Source organism: Marmota monax, unplaced genomic scaffold (assembly GCF_021218885.2).
Source record: "Marmota monax isolate L192 unplaced genomic scaffold, Marmota_monax_Labrador192_F-V1.1 WCK01_AAM20220418_F8-fsc00004, whole genome shotgun sequence".
NCBI lineage: Eukaryota > Metazoa > Chordata > Mammalia > Rodentia > Sciuridae > Marmota > Marmota monax.
In genome coordinates, this window is record NW_026692881.1 from 20,096,188 (window position 1) to 20,110,142 (window position 13,955).

The 13,955-nt window shown below is 41.5% G+C and overlaps 1 protein-coding gene across 1 annotated transcript in view; it reads left to right on the forward strand.

The window, feature by feature from the left end:
* Positions 1 to 13,955, forward strand: part of Cfap58 (cilia and flagella associated protein 58) — a 103,478-nt gene that overhangs the window by 26,565 nt on the left and 62,958 nt on the right. The window contains exon 9 of the mRNA XM_046450449.2: positions 1,289 to 1,480. Coding sequence (XP_046306405.1) covers positions 1,289 to 1,480 — 192 coding nt within the window. The remainder of the gene's footprint in view (positions 1 to 1,288; positions 1,481 to 13,955) is intronic.

Here is a 13,955-nt window from a genome sequence, read left to right on the forward strand (position 1 = left end):
GAAATGCTGGAGCTAGGACATGGGCATCCACGTTTAAAAAAAAATACACACACACAACCACACATACACACACACACACACATATATAATTTTTTATTGTGGTAAAATATACTAACAACATTTATCATTAGTGACGTTTAGTACATTTTAGTACTTTCACAATATTTTGCCATCACCAACATTATCTGGTTCCAGAACATTTTCATCACTCCAAAAGAAAACCCTGTTCCCTATCCTCCCACCCCTAGCAAACATGATCTGCTTTCTGTTTCTACAAATTTGACTCCTTTGGATAGTTCTATAACTGGAATCATGCACTCTGTGACCTTTTGTTTCTGCCATCTTTCACTCAAAACAATGTTTTCAGGTTTTATAAATGTTGTAGTCTCCATCAATATTTCATTCATTTTTATGGCTGAATAATATTCCATTGTGTGGACATACCATCTTTTGTTTATATTCATTAGCTGATTGACATTTGGGTTATTTCCATCTTTTTGCTTTTGTGAATTGTGCTAGTATGAGCATTCATGCACAATTTTTGCTTTCATTTCTTTTAGGCATATACTTAGGAGTGAAATTGTTAATTCTAGGCATCTGCATTTTTTTTTTTTTTTGGTACCCGGGATTGAACTCAGGGGCACTCAACCACTGAGCCATATCTCCAGCTCTGTTTTGTATTTTATTTAGAGATAGGGTCTCACTGAGTTGCTTAGTGCCTTGCTTTTTGCTGAGGCTGGCTTTAAACTCCTCCTGCCTCAGCCACTTGAGCTGCTGGGATTATAGGCCTGTGCCACTCCACCCGGCCGGCATCTGCATTTTTAAAAACAGATTTTTTTCCCTTCATGGTCAAAGTCTGAGTTATATGATTGGGTTCAATTGTTGTAACCTCGCTAGATAAAGACTGGAGCTGTGATGAGGGTTAAAAGCATAGACTTTGGGGTCAGCCAGCTATGGATTCCAGTCCTGGCCGTGCCACGTCCCTGTCACATGAACTTGTAGACAAGTAGCTTAACACCCTCAGTCTTTGCTTCTCCCCTTAAAATAGGAGCAACATAGAGCCTGCTTCTTAGGGATGCTGGTTTGCCTACTGCATCTGTAGGAGTATTTAAAGTGCCTTGGGCCAAATTAACACAGTAGGCTCTTTATAGTCCATAGAGAATATGATTATTTCATTCATACCAAAGACAAGGCATCTAATTATTTCAGGGATGAGATAGGAGGTGAACGGAACCCTGAATCCTCAAACATCACGAGTGACATGGCTGCTTCGCTCTCCCGATTTTAGAACATGCTCAAGGCGGTCAATGCCACCCAGAAGCAGGTAGACCTGGTGAAACTCCACGAGCAGACCAAGAGGAACCTGGAGGAGGAGATCCAGAGCTATAAGGACGAGGCCCAGAAGCAGAGGAAGATCATCTTCCAGCTGGAGAAGGAGCGCGACCGGTACATCAACGAGGCCAGCGATCTGACCCAAAAGGTGAGCCCCTGGGCACTGTGGGGCGAGCGGGGGCGCGGGGCGCGTTCTCCCTCTGCAGCTCTGGTCCTGACAGGAGGCGGCAAGGACGGTTTGCTCAGCTTTCTGCCGTGGCTTGGACGCACTTGTAAGAGGAAGGATGTGGACAGAATAAAAGCCACCCCGGAGCCCTCCTGGGCCAGATTTTGAAACGGACAAGTGCTCGTGCTTGGTGTCCTCCCACCGCGGCTCTCCACGCCCCCTTCCATCCTGTGGGCATCTGCCTCTTTTCTGTTGTCCTCCTGTGCAGCCACCCCGAATTGGTCCCCCATCCCAGGGCTGCCAGCAGCACCATCTCTCAACCCTCTCTTCTCACTCCCCATCTGTCACGGAACTCTCCTGGCTCAAATTGAGACCCCATTGATGACTGGCATTAGCCAGGTGGGTCACATTTTCAAGGACCATTTTTATTTTAGTAACATTGTAATTGTAAAATCCCACCACGGGTAGAGATGCACACGTGGTAACTGAGTTCTAGAACTCCTTTTCTTGTCAACTACTTAAGGGAGAAGGCTCAAGGCCATATGGATGACAAGGACTTCAGGATGTGGGTTTTGCTTTAACCAACTGTCCTAGCACCTGGCGGGTGTTGTGCCTGAGTCGTTTAACTAGTACCCTCCAAACTCCTAGATGTTCCAGGCAGAGGTCTGGAGATGGGGTTGCTGGACTGGGGAGTAGTGAGGGTTATAGCTGTGAGGCTGAGAAGAGATTGTGGGGAAAAGACTCATGTGAGCAGTATTTCCCCCCTCTACCAAAACCTCTGTTGTGCATTGTGAGCTCTCTCTTCTTCTCTCCAGTGAAATCCACAGTGCATTCTACCAAAGCTTTTGCATTTAAGCTTTGTTTTGTCTTTTGGAGTGAAATCTCAAAGATGACAGGGGATGGCCGGCATTTGAATTACAGACACAAAGAAAGCGGGGAACAAGCTTTAGTGATAGGAAATCAATGTCTTACCACTCAGGCTGAACAAATGCTGGGCAGACATTTACAGAAGCTTCTTGGGGGGGGGGGGGCGCTGGTACCTGTGCTCTGTCTGGCTCCAGCAGAACTGGACCAAGATTCCCAGAAGACTCTTGCAGTTCTGATTAGGAGCCATTAGAGGACAATGTATTTGCTTCTTACTTAATCATCTGATAAGCCCCGTTGATTGATTTAGTGACTCCTAGAGAGCTTGTGGTCTTCCTGTTCCAGAGCTTGGACCAGGACATTGGTTTACATTAAGTTACATCAGGTTATAGCAACAAAGGTCTATTTATTTATTTATTTATTGCTCATGTTAATGTCCCATGAGGGTCAGCTGCAGCGCTGCTTCGTGTCCCCTTTACTCCAGGCTTACTCTGCTACCCTGCCAAGCTCTGTCACCTCTTGGCTCCCTGGGGCTGTGAACCTAACATTTTTCGTATCACAGCACATGAAGAAAATTTCATGTCTGTGGTTCATGGGAGTAGGGGTTGTTCAGAGACAGAGGGACGAGCCCAGGGACACCAACCGCCTAGTCCCACATGGCTGTCCTGTGGGTGGAGTGGACTAATATTTAGGCACACATCTGTAGCTCATACGTGGCACAGCAGTTAGGCCACTCTGAATATGGGACAGAGCTCCAAGCTCTCCCTGAAAGTCCTTTTTCCCCTTTTCTATATGGCAAACTCCTAGTCATCCCTCAAGACCTAATTCAAGTGCTCAGCAAGCCTCCTTTGACTCTCTGGGGACAGCTGGTTACTGCCTACTTGATGTGTTTGCCGGTGTCTCTGGATTAGCACCTACCAACCTCCAGAGTAGTTACTTATCTGCATTTTTGTTCCCTCTGCTTTATGATCGGCTCTTGAGCTCAATAAATTTATTTCCTTCATTTCTTTATTTCTAACATCTTGGCACATAGTAGGCACTAAACAAGTGTTTATTAAACAAATGGGTAGATGATGAAAGGTAAAAAGAATGCTGCTACTAGTTGGAATACAGGACTGCATGTTTTCCCCCCTGCTTCCTTGTAAAGATGAGGTCCTGGTATCAAGTTTTACTGTCAACTGTTTTTCACAATTTCTGGTGTTGAAGTGGACACCAGAACAATTTAAGCACAAGTTCTTACAATATTGCTAATCCACTACAATAGTTCTATCTTTTCCTTAGCCCCTGACACCATCTATCATTTGCTGCAGCAACTGATGTCATCTCTGGACTTCTTACGAAGGACTTTTCGCCCCCTCTCCATCTTTCTTTTTTTTACCGTCCACACACACCAACACACACACACACACACACACACACACACACACACACATCCCTGCATTCCTGCAAATAAAAAGCTCTCTTTCATATTTTCTATTTGTAGGACATTGAGAAATAATGAAACTGACATTTTTCATTTACTTCTAAAATGAGTATACATTGTTCCAAGTTTATTCTTTTGACCTGTAAATTTCTGTTATCAAAACCAAACCTAAGAGAAAAAAATAAGAAATGCAAAGGTTTTAAAAAAAGAATATTCTTCAAAGCATAATTTATAGTCATCAAAAACAGGAATCAGCCCGAATGTTTTTTTTTTTTTAAGTTAAATTGTGCTACATTTATTTGATGCAATATTAAGTTGCTTATAATCATTGTTTGAAAATATGTTTAAGTGGAGAACTTGTTCATAACATGAATGAGAAATACAGTGTAAACTTAATCATATATAATTTAACCCCAATTTTGTGTGTATGCACACAAAAAGGGTTGGAGGCACACGTCATTGAGGTGGTGGTGAAGGTTAAATGAAGTAACATTTGTAAAGTGCTTAGAAGAATCTTTAGCACATAGTAAGTGTTAGGTAAATGATAAATCAATTTGTTTGATAAATAATCCAGAGTTATTCCTCAGAGTGGCATTTGAATGGAGCTATTTCAACTCCTTATAAAATGTCAATAAGGTGCAGGTGTAAATGAGACGTTTTTAACAGCATCGAACACTAGGACCACATAAAGCCTGATGTTGAAATGTAAGAGATGGGTGATAATTTGAAAGCCAACAGAGGTGAGTTGAGAAAAGCCTAGGGCTCCACTCATGGTCCCTTGCATTTTCTTCATCAAAGAGACGACCTGAGAAGAGGTGGGAAGGTGCTCCAGAGCTTTCCCCCGCCATCTGCCCCTTCCCCAGCTCGGGGTCTGTATTAGGCGTGGGTCAGGTGTCACTCTGTGCTTGAGTCAGGGATCTTCAGGGAAACAGAACAAATAGGAGGATTGGTTCATGTGATTATGGGGACTGAGAAGTCCCCAGCTGTGCCCTCTGCAAGCCAGAGGCCCAGGAAAGCTGGTGGTGTAGATCAGTCTGAGCCTGAGGCCTGAAAACCAGGGAGCCCATATTGAACCCCAGTAGGAGGGCGAGCAAGGTTGAGATGAGGTGTCCTAGCTCAAGCAGGTAGGGAGAGCTCCTCACTCATCTCCCTTCTGATCCGTTCAGCCCACCAAGTGGACTGGGTGATGCCCACCCACATGGGGGAGGGTAACCTACTTTACTGAGTCCATTGAATAAAATGCGAATCTCCTCTGGAACCCCTCCCCTTTACAGATGCACCCAGAAATGATGTTTAACCTGGGCACCTTGTGGCTAGTCAAGTTGACGCATGAAATTGGCCATCATGTCCCACCTTCCTATGATTCAACTGTTTGTGCCCAACTAGACAGGACCGTAGCCAGCCCAGAGAGCACGTGGGCAGGAAGTGTGGGAATCGATGTGGCTAAGGGTGTTTTGAGGAACACAGCTTAGAGGGGTGACAGGATGGAGAGAAGCCGCCTTGGATGGAAGGCACTCTAGGAGTGACAGTTATCCATTTGCTATAGCAGCTCAGAGTAAAGGGAATTGGAATGGGCTCCTACAATTTCTCTAAATGAAGGAATACTAGAAATCGGGAGGTGGACTGGGGATCTTGCGCTTCACTGTGTTTCCTGTGGTAGATTTGAGAGTGGATTCTACTAGAGTTGGATCAAGCTAAACCCACCCTTCGTGGTGTTGCTCTTAGATGGCAACAACTCCCAGGTTGCTCAAGGATGAATAAAGGAAAGAACAGCTTAACGGAGCCTATGGGAAATACGCCTTAGAACCAGAAAGAGAGAGACCAGTTTCTGAGAGCCCCAGGGAAAAGCCCTGACTCATAAAACACATCGATGGTAGGACCTTTAAGTTGAACCCCCCCCCCCCCCCCGCCCAATAAAACGTAACTCACTATTCATGATTTCATGAGATTCAACCTAACAGAAGAAAATGCAGAGAAAAGGTTAGGCTTCCCTCAAAGAGAATAAATATGGGAACCTGCCATCAAGGGTTTCCTTGCTTTGGTTGGAATGTCATGGCCCCATCAACCACAGCAAAACGAAGTTAGGTAAGAAAAGTCCTAGGGGTGAGGAGGAGAGGTGAGGGTGGTGAGCAGGAGGTGAGAGGAGATGGGAAAGGCTGCCAGAAGGACAGGGGAAGGAAACACCAGCATCAGGCAGTGGGCTGGGCTCTTCTGGAAGGCTGACCAGTGGGGGTTCCAGGGGCAGGAAGGCTGGAGGAATCCATGAGAACTGGGATGGCCCATGGTGATGTCAAGTTCTTCACTGTGCCATGCTCCTTCAGTGACAGTCTGCTGCATCAACCCCACAGATGTTATTGTGCTTTGTGGGGCAGGGCAGGGGTGAGGTGAGGTGGTGCTTTCAAGGTCTTAGAAATAAGCAAGGAAAGCAAATGTTCAGTGCAGAAATATTGTCTATAAATAGATATCTTCATAATGAAACAAAGCTCCTGTTTCTTTGATGCTAATTGGAATTTTATGCAGAGCATCTTTAATCGGGTAGCACTCTGGAGAAGGCAGCAAGGGGACATGCACAACTTTTAACTTTTTGTGTCATCATAACTACTTTCCTGAAGAACAGGATTTGATTCCTAGAAAATCAAATTGATTAGTTCAGCACTAGTATTATATAGTATGATGTAATGTGACCTATCACAATTGTCTGTTGACATTTAGTAAGTGACTCAATTACCATATGCCAAATACTTACATGATGACACAAATGTGTATTCTTTCTCTCAAATCAAAACATAGATAGGTCTCTCTAAATTTAAAATAGAGGATAAATAGAGGAAGCAAGGGAAACAGGGGACTTTCAAAATTTCACATGCGTGGGCACACATAGGTGTTTTCTGTTTCCAAAGAAGGAGTTTTCCAGTTTCATCGTGAAGGTAAATGCATCGTCAGCATTCACACCATTGACCTTGAGCCAGAAAAACTTCTGAGAGAAGTTCACTGTACCGATATTTCATCAAATTTAAGTTAAAGGGTTCCAAATTCAATGACCTACTTTCTTATCCAGCCTCAGTCTCTATGATGTTTTGGCTGTGCTACAGTCTCCAAGGGGCATTAACTGTTTTTTTTTTTTTTCCCAAAACTTTTATTTTATTATTTATTTTTATGTGGTGCTGAGGATCAACCCCAGTGCTTCACACGTGCCAGGCAAGTGCTCTACCAATGAGCCCCAGCCCCAGCCCCAACTGATTTTTAAATTTCACTCTTACTTCTATTGGCGGGTGGTTTTAACATTTTGCACTGTAAGCATTCTCTGGACTCTTTCAAGTGGGTCTATAAATGCTAGGAGATCTCTGGCTGTAATAAAACTTCCTATATTGGAGTATGATTTATCTCATGAGCTGGTTTGAAGTATTTGGAAGTGTCATCAATTAATTAAGCTCCGGCTCCACCCCTGACAATCCTGCAGCCTCAGATGCACCACTTTTAACAGGGGACAGTCTGTTGATAAGGAATTTGACCCCTACTTAACTAACACCCCACAGGCTTTCTAAATTTTTAGGATTTGAACTTCTGGGTGCCGTGGGTTTGAATGATCTCCATCAGACTAAATTGAGTCCGGACACTTAGAAATAAATTGCCTCGTAAATTGTCTTTCCCCTTAGTTTCAATACTTGTTATTTTTTTTCATTTGCCACTTAAATTCCCTCTATCTTCTTGGTATCATGATGGGTTCTTGTTACCCTCAGCTTCAGGAAACCAGAAACAAGTGTGTGATTTTGTGCACTGTTGTATGCAGAAAAGATGGCCCATGCTAGTTGGATGCTCAAAAAAGAAATGTCCTTGCCTCCATCTTTTTCTCTGGAGTATTATTCTACCTGTGCAAAGGATTATTCTTGTTATAACATCTCTCAAAATGACTGAACAAGCAATTTTTCTCTTCTCTGATGTGCTGCTTGCTATGCTGAATGCTGATGACACTGTTCAAAGTATTTTCCATCTATTCGTTTCACTGACCCTAAAGAAGGCAATGTCTTTTCCATAAAAAGTCTAAATTTTAGGCTAAGATAGTGCTTAAAAAAAAATCAAACAACAGATCCAGAGTTGGGCACCTTATTTAGGCTTTTTATTTATTTCTAACATAATTACAAGTGTTGATACATTAAAGGTCTGCCTGCTACTCATTTTTTAGGATTCTGAAGATGTGGATTAAAGAAATGATGGAAGAAGGAACAAGATACAAGATTTTTAAAAATTTTGGTTCCAGGACTGGGGTTGTGGCTCAGTGGTAGAGCACTCGCCTAGTACATGTGAGGCCCTGGGTCCGATCCTCAGCACCACATAAAATTAAATAAATAAAACAAAGATATTGTGTCCATCTACAACTAAAAAATTAAAAAAATTTTTTTTTGGTTCCATCCATACGTCTTTCCCCCAGACCTCCTGGTCTTTGATTTTGTAATCTTGTTCCTTTCAGGTCCTCATCAACCAATTCAAAGCCATTCACCTCTGAGTCCATGTGTTCTTACCTTAGGCCATTTTCTTTCCACACCAATTGGATGATAACAGAAAATAACAATAACAACAACAACAACAACAACAACAACAATAGCAAAAGCTATAAAATATTTTATATAACTCTAATTCCATAAATTTTAAAAATTGGTTGAAGTTGATGATTCTCTTGAAAACATGTGCTTCAAATTCAAAGGGAAATAGAAAACTTAAAAAAATCAATACCTGCCAGGCACAGTGGTGCACAACCTATATCCCAGCAGCTCAGGAGGCTGAGGCAGGAGAATTGTGATTTCAAAGCCAGCCTCAGCAACTTACCAAAACCCTGTCTCAAATAAAAATAAAAGAGGGTTAGGGATGTGGCTCAGGGATTCAGTGCCCCTGAGTTTAATCCTCAGTACCAACAAAAAGAAAAAAAAAATCAAATCAATACCTGTGGAAGCCGCTGAAAAGTTGAGAGATAATTAGCTTCAACATTGACTGTGGACCTAATTACTTTACAATTAAATTCCTTCAAACTTGTATGAATCAGATAATTCTCTTGTCATAAGATGATAACTATATAACTTATAGTGGTATAATTTATGTGTGTATGTGTGTGTGTGTGTGTGTGTGTGTGTGAGAGAGAGAGAGAGAGAGAGAGAGAGAGAGAATTCAAGAAAACTGCTGATTGTATGCTTTGTGTCATGTTATTTGGGGGTACACCAATAAGCATTGCTTTACTGATGTTAAATCATTGCTTGGGATAGTTGAGGGCTAAGAATGAAAAGGTAGTTTTCACAAGTGATGGAGATCTTTAATATTAACTGCTTGGATAAGATGCATAGGTCCACCCTCAGAAACTACCTGTTAATTTTCTAGTTTTGGGTTCTCCCAAAACACCATGTGAATATCTGAATTACTGGTTGTATCCATTCATTGATTACCCTTCTGTGCCTGGCAGACTCACTGGAGGTGAGCCTGAGCGTAGAAGGTGTGTCCTTTTCCTCTTTGTAACAACTGTCCTTTTATAGCTTCTGCAAAAGGAAGGTCTTCAGTACATGTTCTTACGTGAGTGAATAAATGAGTGAGTGAGTGAATGTGTAAACAGAAAGACGCTTCATTCACTTTATGAAATTTGCACAGACCTTGACATTCAAATAAAACTAAAAAGAAAGCTATAGGCTATATCACTTGGGAATATGTATGCAGAATCCTAAATGGAATTGTGTCAGACCAAATCTAATAGTACATTAAAAGAATTATGCAGTATGACCAAAGAGGGTTTATCCTGAAACTGAGAGGGTAGTTTTCTATTAAGAAAACTCTTGGGCAGAGCCACCCCCCACCCCCTGCGCCTGCCAGGTGACCACCGACAGAAAAGGCCCAGTGGCCCGCGGTGGGACAGAGCTTCCAATCACTCCTGCAAGGTAGGCGGGCCTGCGACCCACCGGCAGAAGAGGAGCAGCGACCTGCTGAGAGGCAGAGCCGCCCCCTCCCCCTGCACCGGCAAGGTAGAGGGAACTGTGACCACGCACAGAGCAGGCCCAGCGGCCTGCTGAGGGGCAGAGCCGCCCCCCACCCCCCGCACCTGCAAGGTAGATGGAACTGTGACCACCATCAGAACAGGCCAGACCTGCAACCGAGAGACAGAACAGGCCCAGTGGCCTGAGGAAGGGTAGAGCCGCCCCCCCCCCCCCCCCGCGCCTGCAAGGTAGGCGGACCTGCGACCCACTGGCAGTACAGCCCCAGAGGCCTGTAGAGGGGCAGTGCCGCTGCCTGCGCCTGCAAAGTAGACAGAACTGTGACCACCGACAGAACAAGCCTAGCGGCCCGAAGAGGGACAGAGCCGCCGCCCGCGCCTGCGAGGGAGACTTTGCAACTATACAAGACCAATATAAATATATAGGGGGAAAATTCAATAGCACAACAGTTTCACCAAGTAGAAAGGAACGCGAGCAGTATGAAGAGACAAGGAAAGAAAGCACCACAAGCATTGCAGGTCAACTCAACGTTAGAAGAGGTAATAGCTGCAGCAGATGGAATGTCAGATAAAGAATTCAGGATATACATGCTTCAGATGATCTGGAGTCTCAAGGAAGACATCAGACAGCAAAATCAGACAATGAAAGATCACTTCAACAATGAATTACATAAACAAATCCAAGAAGCAAAAGATCAACTATACAGGGAAATAGAGGTTATAAAAAACAAACAAACAGAAATCCTAGAAATGCAGGAAGCAATAAGCCAACTTAAAAACTCAATTGAGAATACTACCAGCAGAGTAGAACACTTAGAAGACAGAACATCAGACAATGAAGATAAAGTATTTCAACTTGAAAAGAACATAGACAGCTCAGCAAGACTGTTAAGAAACCATGAGCAGAACATCCAAGAAATATGGGATAACATCAAGAGACCAAATTTAAGAGTCATTGGGATACAGGAAGGGACAGAGTTTCAAACCAAAGGAATGAGCAATCTATTCAATGAAATAATACGAGAAAACTTCCCAGACTTGAAGAATGAGAGAGAACCCCAAATCCTAGAAGCCTACAGGACGCCGAATGTACAAAATCATAAGAGACCCACACCTAGACACATTATAATGAAGATGCCCAACATACAGAATAAGGAGAGAATTTTAAAAGCTACAAGAGAAAGGAAGCAGATCACATTTAGGGGTAAGCCAATCAGGATAACAGCTGATCTTTCAACACAGACTCTGAAAGCTAGAAGATCCTGGAATAACATATTTCAAACACTGAAAGAAAATGGGTTCCAACCAAGAATTGTGTTTCCAGCGAAATTAAGCTTCAGGATGGAAGATGAAATTAAAACCTTCCACGATAAACAAAAGTTAAAAGAATTTGCAGCTAGAAAACCATCTCTTCAAAACATCCTTGGCAAAACATTACAGGAAGAGGAAATGGAAAATAACAATGAAAACCAACAGTGGGAGGTAGGACACTAAAGGGGGGAAAATAATCAAAGAGGAAAACAAACCATGTTTAGTAACATAAATAAACAAATATGGCTGGAAGAACAACCCATATCTCAATAATAACCCTAAATGTTAATGGCTTAAACTCACCAATCAAGAGACACAGGCTAGTAGAATGGATCACAAAACAAGACCCAACAATATGCTGCCTACAGGAGACGCATTTGATAGGAAAAGACATACATAGGCTGAAGGTGAAAGGTTGGGAAAAATCATATCACTCATATGGACTTTGGAAACAAGCAGGAGTATCCATACTCATATCAAATAAAATAGATTTCAAGCCAAAGTTAATCAAAAGGGATAAAGAGGGACACTACATACTGCTCAAGGGAAACATACACCAACAAGACATAACAATCATAAATATATATGCCCCAAACAATGGTGCAGCTATGTTCATCAAACAAACTCTTCTCAAGTTCAAGAGTCTAATAGACCACCATACAATAATCATGGGAGACTTCAACACACCTCTCTCACCACTGGACAGATCTTCCAAACAAAAGTTGAATAAGGAAACTATAGAACTCAATAACACAATTAATAACCTAGACTTAATTGACATATATAGAATATACCACCCAACATCAAGCAGTTACACTTTTTTCTCAGCAGCACATGGATCCTTCTCAAAAATAGATCATATATTATGTCACAGGGCAACTCTTAGACAATATAAAGGAGTAGAGATAATACCATGCATCCTATCTGATCATAATGGAATGGAACTGAAAATCAACGATAAAAGAAGGAAGGGAAAAGAATACATCACTTGGAGAATGAACAATAGGTTACTGAATGATCAATGGGTTATAGAAGACATCAAGGAAGAAATTAAAAAATTCTTAGAGATTAATGAAAACACAGACACAACATATCGGAATCTATGGGACACATTGAAAGCAGTTCTAAGAGGAAAATTCATTGCTTGGAGTTCATTCCTTAAAAAAAGAAAAAACCAACAAATAAAGAGCAAAACAACAGCAAAAGAAGTAGAAGGCAAGAAATAATTAAAATCAGAGCTGAAATTAATGAAATTGAAACAAAAGAAACAATTGAAAAAATTGACAAAACTAAAAGTTGGTTCTTTGAAAAAATAAACAAAATCGACAGACCCTTAGCCATGCTAGCGAAGAGAAGAAGAGAGAGAACTCAAATTACTAACATACGGGATGAAAGAGGCAATATCACAACAGACACTTCAGAAATACAGAAGATAATCAAAAATTATTTTGAATCCTTATACTCCAATAAATTAGAAGATAGTGAAGGCATAGATAAATTTCTTAAGTCATATGATCTGCCCAGATTGAGTCAGGAGGATATAGACAACTTAAACAGACCAATATCAATTGAGGAAATAGAAGAAACCATCAAAAGACTACCAACTAAGAAAAGCCCAGGACCGGATGGGTATACAGCAGAGTTTTACAAAACCTTTAAAGAGGAACTAATACCAATACTTTTCAAGCTACTTCGGGAAATAGAAAAAGAGGGAGAACTTCCAAATTCATTCTACGAGGCCAACATCACCCTGATACCTAAACCAGACAAAGACACTTCAAAGAAAGAAAACTACAGACCAATATCTCTAATGAACCTAGATGCAAAAATCCTCAATAAAATTCTGGCCACTCGGATACAAAAACTTATCAAAAAAATTGTGCACCATGATCAAGTAGGATTCATCCCTGGGATGCAAGGCTGGTTCAATATACGGAAATCAATAAATGTTATTCACCACATCAATAGACTTAAAAATAAGAATCATATGATCATCTCGATAGATGCGGAAAAAGCATTTGACAAAGTACAGCATCCCTTTATGTTCAAAACTCTAGAAAAACTAGGGATAACAGGAACATACCTCAATATTGTAAAAGCAATCTATGCTAAGCCTCAGGCTAGCATCATTCTGAATGGAGAAAAATTGAAGGCATTCCCTCTAAAATCTGGAACAAGACAGGGATGCCCTCTCTCACCACTTCTGTTCAACATAGTTCTCGAAACACTGGCGAGAGCAATTAGACAGACGAAAGAAATTAAAGGCATAAAAATAGGAAAAGAAGAACTTAAATTATCACTATTTGCAGATGACATGATTCTATACCTAGCAGACCCAAAAGGGTTTACAAAGAAACTATTAGAGCTAATAAATGAATTCAGCAAAGTGGCAGGATATAAAATCAACACGCATAAATCAAAGGCATTCCTGTATATCAGCGACAAATCCTCTGAAATGGAAATGAGGACAACCACTCCATTCACAATATCTTCAAAAAAAATAAAATACTTGGGAATCAACCTAACAAAAGAGGTGAAAGACTTATACAATGAAAACTACAGAACCCTAAAGAGAGAAATAGAAGAAGATCTTAGAAGATGGAAAAATATACCCTGTTCATGGATAGGCAGAACTAACATCATCAAAATGGCGATATTACCAAAAGTTCTCTATAGGTTTAATGCAATGCCAATCAAAATCCCAACGGCATTTCTTGTAGAAATAGAGAAAGCAATCATGAAATTCATATGGAAAAACAAAAGACCCAGAATAGCAAAAACAATGCTAAGCAGGAAGTGTGAATCAGGCGGTATAGCGATACCAGACTTCAAACTATACTACAGAGCAATAGTAACAAAAACAGCATGGTACTGGTACCAAAACAGGCGTG